Source organism: Sarcophilus harrisii, chromosome 5, assembly GCF_902635505.1.
Source record: "Sarcophilus harrisii chromosome 5, mSarHar1.11, whole genome shotgun sequence".
NCBI lineage: Eukaryota > Metazoa > Chordata > Mammalia > Dasyuromorphia > Dasyuridae > Sarcophilus > Sarcophilus harrisii.
In genome coordinates this window covers 209329336-209345436 of record NC_045430.1, presented here as the reverse complement: position 1 = coordinate 209345436, position 16101 = coordinate 209329336, and the positions used below count along the sequence as shown (strand labels likewise).

The following is a 16101-nucleotide window of genomic DNA, read 5'->3' as shown; positions in this document are numbered from 1 at the left end:
AGAAGCTGGAGATATAGAAAACTATATATTATCAGACTTTTTCTTGACATGTTGGTTGGTTTTGCTTATTTTCCCATTTTTTTCCTTCATTTAAAAAATTCTTTGTTATAAATGATGGCTCTTGGGAAGCAGAGAGAGATGATGATATAGAGAAAATATAAGTGATATGAAAACAAAATGTAATGAATATTTTAAAAAATTAAAAAATAAAAAAACACATTTTATAGTAGTTTCTTCTAATTTGGGGATAGAGTCAGAGCTGGTTTAATTTCAAGTTGATATATCATTTGAGAACTTGGAAAGCTAGTAAAAGCATCAGGGATAATTGTAGAAATTATAACACATCTAGATGACTGAATCTTTAGGAATCAATACAAACGATTCATGTACTTGTCTCTAACATTCCATCCAGATTCTTCAAAAACTTGTGATATCACAAATGAGTCTGTAGAAGAGGACAACCTTGATTAAGATAGAGCCTTAAGTTTTCATATAGCCTGAATAAGAGAATCTTATCATACCGTGGATTTTATTACCAGTCTGAAAAAGGCATCCTTATGAGTAGAGTTGGGAAGGAAGGTCCAGCCCTGAGACTCAATAACAGATGATCTAGGATTTTCTAGAACAGTAAGTAATGGAGATGATTAGTTCTCTGGACTGGCTTTGCATTTTATGAAGCTGGAAGAGCATGTTAACAATTTACAAATGACATTTTACCAGCACCACTTGGATTCTGGTTTTTCTGTTAAAGGATAGAATATGCATTCATGTTGTCAAAATATGATTTTAAATATACAGTGATATAATGAACATTGTAGTTTCTGTTACAGATACAGGGCAGTAACCTTTCATTATTTAGTAAATCTTACAATCACATGGACTCTGGCAGTGATTAAACTGGTGTAATAGTTCTACAAGATTTTCCTCAGAAAACAGTTATTAATGTCTTCTATGTACAAATTACAGTGTTCAGCATTGTAGACTATGTAAAAGTATAAGGTAATCTCTATTTGCATTAACAATGCAAACTAGTTGGAGAGAGGATATAAACTTGTGATGTATAATGAGAAAATTCAATACATTGATTGGAAAGATGTCACACAATAACAGAGATAGTAAGCATCTTTGAAGTTGAAAGGGAAGAGAAATCTCTGTGGAATGGGGAAATTATAAGAAAGAGAGAAAATTTGAACTAGTTCTTTAGAAGAGTGAGCTGTCAAAGAAACGTTAGAGAGGCATTCTAAGTAATGGCGAAAGCAAAAGGAAAACATGGAGGTAGGAAAAGTCAGTGAGTTAAACATATTCACTAAAGTAAAAAACTCTAAAATAGTTAATAGAGACAAATCTAAGCAAATAAGTGGGGCCAACATTTGGTGGCTTTGAAAGCCAAGAGTAGCAATTTGCAGTTGATTTTTTTAGGTAATAGAAAGTCAGTTGTAGGTCTTGAGTGTGATTGAGAAAGGAAGTTAATTTTAACCTTAGTTCATGATGGCTATGTTATGAAGTATGTCCTTTCATCACTGTGGGATAATAAAATTCTAGAGTCTTGGAATTTTAAAGGAAAGTTAAAGGCCATATACTCCAATATTTTGTATGAATTCCTTCCACCTCATCCTCAACAAATGTCCATCCTTCTTTTGTTAAATAATCTCCAGTTGGTAGCGAACTCACTATTTTATGAAACAGTACATTAAACAAAAAATCTAGTTCTTAGAAAGCTCTTTCTGATAGTGAATTACCATCTACTTTTCTGTAACTTCCATTCATTGAAGTCAAATGGACTAGATCTAATTCTTATTTCTTTTTTTTTATTTAATAGCCTTTTATTTACAAGTTATATTATGGGTAACTTTACAGCATTGACAATTGCCAAACCTCTTGTTCCAATTTTTCACCTCTTACCCCCCACTCCCTCCCCCAGATGGCAGGATGACCAGTAGATGTTAAATATATTAAAATATAAATTAGATACACAATAAGTATACATGACCAAACCGTTATTTTACTGTACAAAAAGAATCAGACTCTGAAATATTGTACAGTTAGCTTGTGAAGGAAATAAAAAATGCAGGTGGGCATAAATATAGGGATTGGGAATTCAATGTAATGGTTTTTAGTCATCTCCCAGAGTTCTTTTTCTGGGCGTAGCTGGTTCAGTTCATTACTGCTCTATTGGAAATGATTTGGTTGATCTCATTGCTGAGGATGGCTAGGTCCATCAGAACTGGTCATCATATAGTATTGCTGTTGAAGTATATAATGATCTCCTGGTCCTGCTCATTTCACTCAGCATCAGTTCATGTAAGTCTCTCCAGGCCTTTCTGAAATCATCCTGTTGGTCATTTCTTACAGAACAATAATATTCCATAATATTCATATACCACAATTTATTCAGCCATTCTTCAACTGATGGGCATCCACTCAGTTTCCAGTTTCTAGCCACTACAAAGGGGGCTGCCACAAACATTCGTGCACATACAGGTCCCTTTCCCTTCTTTATGATCTCTTTGGGATATAAGCCCAGTAGTAATACTGCTGGATCAAAGGGTATGCACAGTTTGATAACTTTTTGTCTAATTCTTATTTCATGTGACAACTCTTCAAATACTTGAAGTCATCAACATTATTCTGCTCCCACCCTGTATTCTCTCTTCCAGGATAAATATACCCTGTTTCTTAAACTAATTCTGTTATTGTTTAGCTTCAGTATTTTTATGTCCTGATCATATTCCTCCATAGATATGATAATTTCACTCAAAAATGTGGTATTTAGGAATGAGTCTACTGTACTCACTAGAATGAAGTTCAATGGGTCCATTACCTTCTTTCTTCAATATATTTCACTGCTACAATGTTTGGAGGATCTGACACTTTGTTTATATAGGTATTTCTATCATTTCTGCACATCTCAGTCTGGGGATAACTTAGTGCTTGAGCTTTGAGAGGTACTGCAGCCAAAAAAAAAAAGATCATTGCCATATAATCAACCCATTGATGAACCACTTTCAACTTAGCACAACTGGCCCTTAAATAATAGACATGTATTTGTGTATCACTGGACTCACATTCAGAGACTTTTCAAGTGATAGGATGTGCCAGAATTTGTTCTTTGTTGAAATAACCTTCAAAAATTCCAGGTCATCACCATACCATGGTGAGGCCCTGGAAGATGACTGATTCTGGATACTGTGGAAGTGGGGCTGGACTCACTGCTTTCATCAGGGTAGGGAACTCATGGTATATAAAGCATGTATAGATAAGTAACTCTTGCACCTTGCAATCTCAGAGAAATACTTGGAGAAATGGAGGAATGAAGTGTCTTGTCCAGGACCACACAGCCAATATGACTCAGAAAGGAGAATCAAAACTCCATTCTTTCTGATTTCAGGGCGAGATTTCTGTCCATCATGGCCCAATGCCTCTGTCTACTTTTTGAAGCTTGCATTGCAAGATTTCTTTGACAGATTACATTCTTGATTCCTAGTGAGGTTACAACAAACTAAGGCATTCATGTCTTTTTCACATGACATGTTGCTGCCATTTTTCCTCCCTGCCAATGAGATGACTTTGACAATCTAATGGATTAAATTGTACTATTCTTGAGTATATTGATCACTTGAGGAATAGACATTGAAACACACTTCTGGTTTACTAGAAAATCTTGACATTTAAGAGATTTTGAGCATGATCTAAAGCTCTTATCCAGTAATTCCTAGGGTCTTACATGGTAACTGTTATGCTGAAAAATCTTCAGAAACTAAGATGAACAAATTGTATTTAGTATAATGAACTTGCATTGGAGAAAATTTATGGATAGGACAAATTCTACTACAAAGATGCCATTACAAAAACATTTCTGTGTAATACCAAAAAAAAAAAAATTCTGCACTTCAACTATTATCTTTCCATGTGCCCCAAGCTCCCCAATTTCAGTGTAACTCAATCATCTCCTTAAGTTAAATCTTAGTAAGATAAAGTTTTGTTTTGCTTTTTAAATCACCAATACTAATGTGAAGTCTGTTGCAAATAATACGTAAGAAGTAAATTGACCATAGGTAAACTAATAAATTATTATTATTAACAATAATGACATCAACAACATTAATAATAATTTCTTATCCTTTTCCTCTTCTTCTTTTTTCTTCACATAGGTTGTAGATCTGTGACTTCATTAGAATGGGGAACTTATCTTCTAACAGTATAGGTCATGACCTCTACAGCTTATAGTGTGAGAGAGTAAAGTGATTTGCCCAGGGCCCCACAGCCATAGTGCATTGAAGATTGAAGTTGGATTCAAGGCTTGTTCTCTCTCCACCTTGCCATGTTGTTTACACTTAAATTGGGCTATAAGATTTTAATTCTCTCATTGAATCATCTCCCGTTTTGGGTGTTTTTATTATTCCAGTTTTATAGATGAAACTAATACTTAGAGAAATTATGATCTAGATTAGGGTCATGAAGGTTGCAAGATTATGATATAGGATTTAAACTTCAATTTTTTTGAGTCCAATTTTAATGCTCTCCACTATCCCTAACTGCTTTGATGAACTTTGTAGGTGATATGTCCCCTTAGAAGCCAATCTTATGGCATCAAGTTCTCAACCCAGTCCAGCAATGCAGAACAGTATTCAAATTTCTAAGTGATGTTGAGATGTGAATGTTCTGATGATATGCAAGATTGATGAGCACTTGTCTAGGAGGTTGTAGAAAAGTCTCTGTTCAGATATGAATTGTACCACATGAACTCTTAGATTTATTCCAGTTTTGAGATTTCATAATGAAACAGCCTTCTTTCCACAGTATTAATTCCTTATATGCCAGAGAATCAATTATCAAGTAGCAGTATCACAACCTGAATTCATTGCTGCTGAGGCTCTCAAATTGAACTAGTCCCCAGTAAAGCTAAACTCATTGAAAGCTAGTTTTACTTTGCTGAAGAAATCAACAACAGCAGGACATAAAAGGAGATAGCTGCTGCCTAGTGAACTTGAGTAAAACAAACAGAAGAGAATCTATAAGGTTCTAAGAAGATAAGACTTTGAGGTCAAACTGTGAGCTAGCTGAGCCTGGGAAGAGTATCAGAGAGAAAATTTGGCTTGTAGCAATCAGAGATAGAACAAAAGAAAGAGCCAGTTGGAGGAATGATGAACCTGGTAATCCTTCTTCCTCATCCCAGTCTTATTAGCTTTATGTCACTTATTAGCTTTATGTATTCTGGCTAGTGATTTAGCCTCTTGGATTAAAAAGGACATTGAAAGAAGGGAAAAAAATTAAGAGAAAAGAAAATAAGTTTGATTTTGAATATATTGCGGATGAGATGTTTATAAGAGACCTGGGAACTGTCCCTCAGGCAGTTGATGATTCAAGACTGAAGTTTAGAGATGAGATTAAGGCTAGATTGTCTAGATTGTCATAAAGATGATAGTTGGACCCTGGGGAGCTGGTGAGATCATGGAAAAAAGAAAGCTCAGGTCAGAGATGTGATGAATACCTCTGCTACGTATATGGGAAATGATTCATGAGAGCAAAGGAGGCTGAGAAAGAGCCATGAGACAACTAAGAGTCAAGAGAGGCTACTGCTATGAAAACCAAGAGAAAAAGGAAAAAGATTAAGCAGGAAGTGATAATGAAGACTGAGAAAAAGCCATCAGATTAGCTGAGATATTGCTGGTAACCTTGGTAAAAGCAGTTTCAGTTCATTGATGGGATTTAAAGTCAAAACACCAGTAATGGAGACAAAAATGTAAGATAAAGGGTTGGGGGAAGAGCAAGGAAGTGTGGGGGGGGGGGAGAAGGGGGGGAAAGAAAGTCTATACTGAAGAGTGAAGGAAGTCATTGAGGATGAATCTAGGGATTTGGAAGTGAAAGAAAGTGAAAGGGGTGGTAGAGTCTGGTGAAATTTTGTTTAGACTCTTGGATAAAACTCAGTATGCCTGCAGGCCATGGGATAGAATTAGTAGTAGATAGGACAATAGTAAAGTCGAGACAAAGGGGAAAAGTTCCTAGAAATGAATAGGGGAAACAATTTAGAGCAGAGATAGAGAGGCATTAATCTTGGCAAAGAGAAAGCTATCTCCTCTTTGAAGTTAGAAGTAAAGTTAATGAGAATGATGAAATATTTTGAGAATAGAGTCATTTTGATATGAAGAAAAATTAAAGTTCATATTAAGTGGTTTCATGTATCTATCTACACAGACACAGACATAGACACACACACACACAGACACACAGACACACACACACACACACACAAATTTTATCTTCCACAAAGAAATATAGTCATGTCACATTATGATAGGGAGATTACCTGAGGTTCTCAAAGGCTATACAAAGGGAGCACAAACTCTGGCCCATTCTACCTACCATTCTTAAAAAGGTTCATATACAATGTAAATGGTATGCTGCACCTGCATTCAAATGAGCAGCCTGTTTATTGTCATTTGATAACCAATTGATCATTTGGTCAATCAAAAAAAATATCAAATTCATTGATATTAGACAGTCCCCTAACTAATGGGTCATGTGGCCTCAGCATTCTATAAAGCAAAGAAAAATACGAAATGGCCCTTAGCCCATGGTGACCCTTATCTACTTTTGGAGTGTGACAGTAAAGGAAGGTTAAAGCATGCTAAAAATCATACAATTCATTAGATTGTCTCTAACCAGCAATTTCACTGATAGTGTTCTAAATGAGAAATCTTCATTCAGCAGTCCACTGAATGTGCTGCCAGAGGAAATTAATCCTACCAGTACTAGTAGTCTTAACATAAATAGAAAGAGAAGATAGAGGCAAGTTGTGAACTTTGAAAGTATGAATCAGAGTTTTTCTTAAAACAAGTAAATAGAGTTGGACTAGTTGGTCTTGTGTTCAAAGGCAGCAAGAAACATCTTCATAGACTATAACCGTCTTGGAGTAAGCATTTAAAAAAATATCACAGTGATGATGATGATGGTGGTGGTGGTGGTGGTGGTGATAGTGATAACTAATATTTATATAACATTTACTATATACCAGGCACTGTGTTAAGTATTTTACAATTATATGTCTTCTGATCCTCACAAAAAACCCTGGATGGTAAGTGTTATTATCCTGATTTTTTGGTTGAGCAAATTGAGGCAAACAAAGCTTAAATGATTTGTCAAGGGTCAGCAACTTATTTGCTCGAATAAGTAATAGATGACAAGGGATCAGAGAAAATCTGTGAAGAATTGGTTAAAGTCTAAACTATTTCAATGGAATTTGTTGGAAACAAAGTAATTTCCTTTAAGTTTTTGGACATTGTGGTTCAATGTAAAGTAAGAAGCAAGAGAGGGCCAAGGCTTGTAGACTATTCAGAAAGCTCAAACCAAGTTCAATCAGTGAGTCAAACATCATTTAAGTACTTATTTAATATCTGTGTATATGTATACACACATCTATCTACCTTATATATCCATATATACCTAAATCATAATGCTAGCTATATTATATATGTACATATACATATATATATATACCTTATATTATCATCATAGAATTCTGAAAATACTCCATCTTATACAACTTTATTCTTTTTCAACAATTTGGATTCTATTACCTATAATCTTTTTCTGGAATTTTATCTTAAACATGAAAGCTCTATATTTCTTCTGTGATGTTGTCAAGGTGTGAACAATGTACCAAACGAGTGTACCTCTGCATGAGAGAAAACTCGTGTCAAAATAATACCAGGTCCAACAAATGCAAGTGCCCCCTGCCCTCCTTTTCCTCCTTCATAGCTCACACATGGCACATTCACTGTAAAGGCTATTACATACTGACAGAGGGAGAGAGAAAGAGGGAGGGAGGAAAGGAGGGAAGCAGGGAAACTGAGAAGGAAAAGAGAGGTCTGCAGAGAGAGAATGGAAGGTGGGAAGGGGGTTGAAGAGGAAGAAAAAAAGGAATGAATAGAGGGGGGAAGGAGTGAGAGAGAAAGAGAAGAAAAAGAGGAATGATGAGAGAGAGAAAAAGAGAGAGAGAGAGAGAGAGAGAGAGAGAGAGAGAGAGAGAGAGAGAGAGAAGAGGAGAAGAGAAGAGATGGAGGGGACCAAGGAAGAAGAAGAAGAAAAGAAGGGAGGGGAAAAAGGAGCGGGGGAGAGAGAAACACAAGAACCTGCATAAGGCAGCCAGATTTTTTTAAGCACTGAGATATGAAATATGACATTGAAGTCACATTGTCATTGTCTGTAGTGCGAAGCTTGGGCTTCCTGAGACTCCCCTCTGTGTTCTCAAGTCTTACACCAATTTGATGGTATTGTCGATATCATCTCATTAGGAAGTGTGGGGACAGTCCAGTAGGGGCATGCTTTGTCATGCCAGCAATAGGCATCTCCTGAATTAAGTGTGCTTGCAAACTGCCTGAGGACTTTCAGTCTGACAGACCAGAATGTTTGATCATGCTCCAAACTGATCCGGGAGAGACGTCCAAATTTTGGTTGCTAGTTTCTTTTGACACCCTTGCACAAGCTAAGGGGTAGTGAAGTGAGGAAGGCGCCAATACCAATGGCTTGTATTCATATATAACTAAGACCAATTAAAGTACTTACAATGAACAGACTTGAGCATTTCTTTCAGAAGGAATTAATGATTAATTTCCCAGTTGTGAAATGAGGCAAGTAGATTGCTAAAAGACAGTATTTTGGGGGGAAAAAGCTAATCTTATTTTATGCTTTTATTGCCCCAACCTTGCCCTAAAAATCCAAGTAGGGGAGAAAATTGATATAGATCCTACATATCCTTTCTTATATATGACTGCTGTGAAAAGCTAACTGGATTTCATGTGTATTCAGCTAATTCTACTAGGTAGATGCTACTTTAATGACAACACTGGGCAGATTTGAAGGCGGTTTCTAGAGGGAGACTACTCTAGTATAGCATAATATGACAGATGTATTCAAAAGCTTCATGCAATTTAAAGGTAACTTTATGCAGGATGCCCAAACCAAATGTCTCTTAGATATAGCCTAAAGGTTCATATCATTAAAATAGATGCCAGTCTAAAGTTAGAAATGAGTAAGAAACCATTTTCCAAAACTCCTTATTTTGAGATGTGATCAAGGTACATGTAAAAATGATTTAGCATCATCTTGAAGAAATTATTAGCAAAAATAGGTATTAGTATTCTAAAGTTATGAAGATCAGTGAATTCAAAGTATCTATCTGAAAAAGAAGAAAGAGGAAACATAGGAAAAAGCAGTGAGAATGACTCTTCTTCAACTTTATGATCATTTATTGATTAGAAGAAAAGATAGAAGTAGAATCTATCTATCTATCTATCATAATCATAAAGACTGCCTCTTACCTTTGCATTCCCAATCTTTAGCTTAGTGCCTAGCACATAGCAGATGCTTATTTTTTTTAACTACAGTAACTTTGTTGACTGAAAATGAGGAAAAGGAAAATAGAGAATGGGACAGGAAGGTTAATAGTGATGTTTCATTTAAAATGGGAGGAGGGGAGTGAGATTGTATGGTCACCAAAGTAGGAATCAAAATGTTACTTCCCCAAATCATACCTCAAAGCTTGAAAAATAAGGAATGGCCTATATCTGGAGTTATTTCTGAATGTCACTTTGTGAGGAAATTAGAGTTACCTGTGATGTTCTCCTAGGGGCAGAGTCTCCCTTAAAATTGGAAAAGATTTTAGAGACCATCTAGTTCCAGACTCTTTATTTTTACAATGAAAATACTGAATCTTAAGGATATGAAGTTAATAAACATCGACTGATTGGTGAAGACCACATGATTGTCATCATTCTGTCCCTTCCAAAAATTCTTTTTTTATTTCAATTGACTTTGACTGCCTAGAGACCTGCTCCTGGTTTGTTAGGGCTGAGGCTGTGCTAGACTGTGCTTCATTCTCAACCAGGTGTGACAAACTCTTCCTGATGACCTTCTAAATTGTCCTTGGCACCTGCAGGCTGAGAGGTGTGGAAACTGTCACTGCTACTGAGAGGTCACTGCTACTACTAATTCAGTCATTAGAAGTCCTCTTCCTAGTCTTCTGGGACTGGGGCTGGTCTGAGTCCACAACAGATCTTTCCTCCAAAACTTCCAAAGTTAGCCTGGGATGGAAAATTCTGTCTTTCTGAGGGTTCTGATGCTCTAGAATTTTTAAAGAATCATTATTTAAAGGTAGTTGGAGGGGCTTGGGGGAGAGCTCAGGTGAGTTCCTGCCTTTACTCTACTATCTTGACCCTACCTTCATCAATTGACTTCTAAAAGCATACTCCATATGCCCAATCTATTGCTGTATGTGTTTTATTTCATCTTGCTCTTTTAAATGAATTGTTTTAAACTTTATTTTGCCTGCCTGGTTTAAACTCTACAAGTCTGCCTTTAATTAAAGCCCTTTTGAGTGGGCCTGCTAGGCTTGAACATATTCTCAAGGAAGAAAGGAATAGCCTGGACACTTTAATGAGATCTTTTCACTTTGGATCCTAAGTCACTAGGGCAGTGACCTGAGTAGGTGCTCAGAGACTCTTCCTTCTCAATGCAAGTTCAGGTCTCAGCTCAAGATTGACACTTATACCCAATTTGTTGGAAATTGCTTGAGGGTTTATTTTGTTGTTATGGCATTTTAGATTTTTCTCTCTTTCTAATGAATCTCCCTTTCCTTTCATTCATTTATTTATTTATTTTACAGCCAAAACTGTTGAATGAACCAGCTTTAGGAAATATTTAAAAATGTTGAAGAGCGGCCAAAATCATAGATTCTGAGAATTTTAAAGGACATTAGCAACTATTCAGTCTTTTTCTTTGATAAATGAAGGAACTGAAACTCAGAAAAATTAAATAGATTGTCCTTAGTCACACAGATAATTAGTACTTAACAAGGTATAGAACCCAGATCTCCTGATACTCAGTTCAATCTCCTTTTCACCACAGTAGAGGATCATCAAATTTTTCTAGTTGTTTCTGAGATCACCCAGTCCTATCTTTCACAAAAAGTCTTTGACAGCATGATTACAAGTACATATCTAGCCTCTGTTTGAATTACACTGTTTCTTTAGTAACTTCTATTTTTTACATATAATATTTCATAAAAATCCAAAACTTAGCTGAATCTAATCCTTTGTAATTTCAAATCTTGGATTAAATAGAAACAAAGCTTCCTAGAGTAATTATTGCCCTCTCCCAAAACATTCACACACACACACACACACACACGCAAATCCAGTAGTAAGAGTAGTAACATATCTGTAGCTTTAAGAGTTACAAAGCTCTTTCCTTACATGCTGATGAAGATGGTGGTCTGTTTTTTTTTGAGGAGAAAGGGCAGTTCCTGACCTATGATTTCTCAGGGTTCCTGGAGATGCCTTCTACCAGTGCATATCAGTGACTCATCTGTTAGTTATAGCATCTGGGAGTTGGCTGGGACACTGAAAGACTGAATGATTTGCCATCGGCTATCTAGCAAATAAGTGTCAGGACTGGGATGTGAACACCAGGTTTCCCTGAAGTCTAATCATTTTCCTGTCCTCTCTTTATGGATGGGAAAAGAGAGGCTCAGAAAAATGAAATGAGCTGTTCATAGTCACATAGCAAACAAGTGCTGAAGAAGGGATTTGAATCTAGCTCTTGTAACTCCAAATTCAGCCCTCTTTCTACTCCCTGCAGTGTGAGTCCAGATGGAATAAATAAATAATTTTGAGGTTTTTTTCCTTGTTTTTGTTTCACAAGTTCATGGTTGAATATGAGGCACTTAGGGGGTATAATGTAATGACAATGTTGGACTTGGAGTCAGGAAGACCTAATTTTTGACTCCTATCTCAGACACTTAATAGTTGGTTAAGTCATTTGCCTCTCTCAGCTTTAGGTTCCTCGTTCATAAAAGGAAAATAATAATGGCATTTAGCTTTCACTAACTACCAATCCTACAATGGTAGCACTGTTGGGAGGATCAAATGAGAGACCATATGAAAAGTGCTTTGTCAATTTTAAAATACTCTAGAAATGCTAATTGGTGTTAATTTATTCATACCAGACTGTTCATGGGATGTTAAAGATGTGTAGGGATTGGTCCAGACTGTTTTAGTGAAGTTTCATGGTTGACTTCTTGCTGTTATTTATCATGGGCAGAACTCTGTGCTGAATGAAACAAGGCTCCTCCAACATGACATTCTTTTTTTTTTTTTTTTTTTTTTTTTTTTGATCAAGTCGCCCTACACCAAGTATGGGAAAGTCTTCAGAGGCCTGTTTTCTTAGAGTAGATTCAGAGTATATGAGCCAATCCATCTGAAGAGAATTACTAATCAAGTCAGAGTGAGGGAAAATCGAAGGTTGGGTACAAGCTTTAAAAACCAATTTTGGCCAGAAGATAGCTTATTTATTGGGGAGCTTTTTGCCACGAAATGAGAGGTCTTTGCAATTACTCTGATGCAGAATAATGTTTTTAAAAAGAATGTTACTTTTGAAATAATTCACTGGCAGAATGCTGGACTCCCAGGCAAAATCCCATGAGACCTTCCTCCCAAAATGCCTAGAGTTGACAGGCAACCATTTGAGGGAGAACTGATTTTAGATCAAGAAAACTGATTGTAAATAACTGCTATGAGATGAGATCAATAGGATGAGAATTAGGCTGAGAAGTTATTTTTTTGTTTTGGGGGGGCGTCTATATGTGAAGATGCAAGTTTCAGTGCTAAACATAGCCCCAGAAAGATAGAAAAGATATGACAAGATTCTTGCTGACTCATAGTAATTTGACTTTATCTTTTTTTTTTTTCTGTCTCTTCCAGAACAATGTCTTTCCTGAATATCTACTAAACTACATAGTCCAGAAGGCCAGAGGAAGTAGCCCCGAGCTGACCTATGTTCCCATATCTCATCCAAATTATCCTGATAATCCCTCCTTGAGGACCTTCAGTCAAATCCAGCCGGACACATTCTCCTACAACTCGGACCCAGATCTCGACAAGCAGAATCTGATGGCTGCTCTCAAGGTCTACATGGCCCAGAAGGAGAACCCTGACAAAGGCTCCAGTGGCAGGACTAGAGACGGCCCTCATTTTGGTGATCGATTTCTCTCGCCATACAATGAAGCCTTCTCCAAAGAGGAAGAGATGGATGTGAAGGCAAAGCCACTTTTCCTTCTGCAAACGGGCTTGAGAGAGCTAAGACCTGGTTCTGGATTGTCAGTTCAAAAATTAGTGTCTGTTCCTGGGGATACTAAGGACTCTCAGAACACACTGGAAGGTAAAGTAAACTCATTCCCTTCCTTCTCTAGAACCCAAGTGTTGAGTGCTGAGACCTGGCCCAGGCTCCTTGTCACCAGGCCCCAAGCAGTAGCTACACCCTGAGGACTTAGTTTTTCATGTTTATTAGTTTTCATGGCAGCATATTTTTTATGGAAAACACTTGTCTAGGTCAGAGATGCATTTCAACTGAATTTCCTTTTTTTGGTTATAGTCTTAGAATAATTCTGTCGAAGACGTTTCGAGAGCTTTTTTCTATACTGTTGAGGATCAATGTGTGACTCATTCCATAGCTTGTATCAGAACATAGTAAATTATAGCAGGAAAGCTTCAGTCTTTCCAAAGCCTATGATCTTATATAGAAACTCCAATATAAATATTTAGTGGAAAGAATCCTAGACCTATATTCAAAAGAATGCTCAATTAAAATCCTATCTGTCATGGGTTAGATAGTTTTCTCATCTTTAAAATGGGAATAATAATAACGCCAGTTCTTAATTTCTTGTTTTATCATGAGGCTCAAAATATGTGCAAAGAACTTGAAAGCACAATAAAAATGTAAGTGGTGATTATTATTGTCATTATTCCCATTAACACTAAAGTGATTGTAAATTCCCTAAAGATGTGATCTGTATTTTATTCTTCTATTTAAAGAGAAAGAAAACTTAATCATAGGTTTTTGAAGGAAACTTGGCCATCGGTTAGGAGCCCCTAATTTAGGTTATGTGGCCCTGGATCCTTTTTTAAAAAAAATCAATACCAGGTTTTGAAATTCAGTCATTCTGTGATTCCAGTGTTTATTTTGAGTATCTATTTATTTCAGAACATCATGTGGTACAGTAATATCAAGCAGATAAAAAGCAGGAACAACTAACATTGACTTTGAAAAGCACATATTAACATTGTGTTCTACTGCATTTTTATTTATTTTGGTAAATACTTCCCAATTACATTTTATTCTGTTTCAGCTGCATTGGGGAGTGTTGCCATTTTTGTAGATTCAACTGTGTTTGACAATTCTTATATAGTGTAAAACAGAAGTCACACACACTCTCAAGCAGTTTTTATTCCTAGTAGGAACAGTATACAGCTAAATTACATTACAGACTAGTAAAACAGAAATGCTATGTGAACAGGACAATTAAGATTTGGAATCTCTAATGGAGAAAAAAAGTGCTTTCAGTTGAGATGGTTAGGGAAGATTTAATAAAAATTTCCTGACCTAGTAACTGATGGGAAAGAAATACACATATACACACTTTCTCCAAACTTTTAGTTTAGGGTCTTTTTTCATTATAACATGTCCATGCTTTGGGCATTCTGGGGATTTAATCAATATTCAACAATTTCAAATTCTCAAAGTAAGACCATTTTTCATATAAGCCACTGCAAAAAACTGACAATAGCATTAGCCAGAGAGGCCACTAGTGTAGAGCCAAGAATGATGAAATGGAAGAACTTATCCTCATCTCCAGATTCCCTTGTGAAGATATAGGGGACACACTGATATCAAAGAGTGTCTGGCACAGAGCTGGTCCTTAATAAATGTTTGTTGACTGAATGATTGCCTGACTTTGAAGGTGCCAAGTAGAGCTGAGGAGACAGAGAGTGCATTTCAGATATGGGGAAAACATCCAGGAAAAAAGCTATGAGAGAAAAAGATGGAATATTAAACATAGGCAAGACTGGAATCAGTCAATCAATCAATGTTCATTTAGCACTTAGTATGTGCCAGGATTGGAGCAAAGATAATAGAAAGGGAATCTTATGAAATAAGACTGGAAAGGCAGATGGAAACCCAGTAGTAAAGGGCCCCTAAATGCCAACTTCATGGTTTTGTATTTTAGCCTAGAGGAAGGAGGGGGCCATTAAAATTTGTGGGTAGGGGAGTAGCAAGATCAGTTTTTTCTGATCTCTTCTTTAGGAGGGACAAGGTCAGATATCTATGATTTTTTTTCCTGCTTTATTGATCTATGTAGTATAGGTATAATACCTTATTATTGCATACACTCCGATGAAATAAATTGTTGAGCTACATGTCCCACCTTGAACATTGGGCTCTTCTGTGAGCCTTAATTTGATTTGCATGTGTTTACCCAGTTTGTGTGTCAACTCGTCCTCGTCCACATCTATCTGTCGGCGTTACCCAGTTTAGATTGAAAACTCTCAGAGAACAAAGCCTGCTCTCCATTCATAGAAGGGCATCTAATCAGTGTCCCTTTGATAATGATGATGATTTTAATTTTTGAATCAGAAAACTTCATTGAAACACAGACATTTGCTCTGAAGAAAATCTGGCCATTTTGAGGTCATTTTCACTTGAAAGGAAACACCTGCTACCTCTATAATACTTAGAGAAGGCCATTCATATTTGAGTGTAGACAAATGTTGTGTCCTGTTCAAAATCTAATTATACCTTTTGGCAAAGAGTTCCAACTAGTCTCTCATCCACCTGATCTCTGGAGCAGGAGTTGTTTTCAATGATTTGTGTCCCGTTCACATGAATCGCCACGTGCAGTAGGTTTCCCAGTATGTTTTCCAAGCCAAAGCAGCCCAGGTTTCTATTGAATGGAATGATTTATCAGTGAGTTTTCAGCAAACCCTTGAATATAAGCTCCTCTCTGCATGCTAGGGAAATTCAAGAGAATGAAGCGAAGTAGCCATCTGTGTCCTTAAAACTTTGTAATTTAGGACAACAAAGTTCTCAAAACAGTATCCTAGGAACACATGTATCCTTTTATTTCTATATGTAACTGTAGGTTATAGACTTAGAATGAGAAAACCATGTGGGAACACAGACAGCCTCTTGTCTAGGGGTTTTTTGTGTCATGGACCTCTTTGGACATCTGATGAAATCTGTGGTGAACCCTTTTTCAGAATGTTTTTA

The 16101-nt window shown here is 36.6% G+C and overlaps 1 protein-coding gene across 1 annotated transcript in view; it reads left to right on the top strand.

The window, feature by feature from the left end:
• Nucleotides 1-16101, top strand: part of PTPRN2 (protein tyrosine phosphatase receptor type N2) — a 1447381-nt gene that overhangs the window by 592771 nt on the left and 838509 nt on the right. Inside the window, exon 6 of the mRNA XM_031937732.1 lies at nucleotides 12759-13215. Within this exon, the coding sequence (XP_031793592.1) occupies nucleotides 12759-13215 (457 nt within the window). The remainder of the gene's footprint in view (nucleotides 1-12758; nucleotides 13216-16101) is intronic.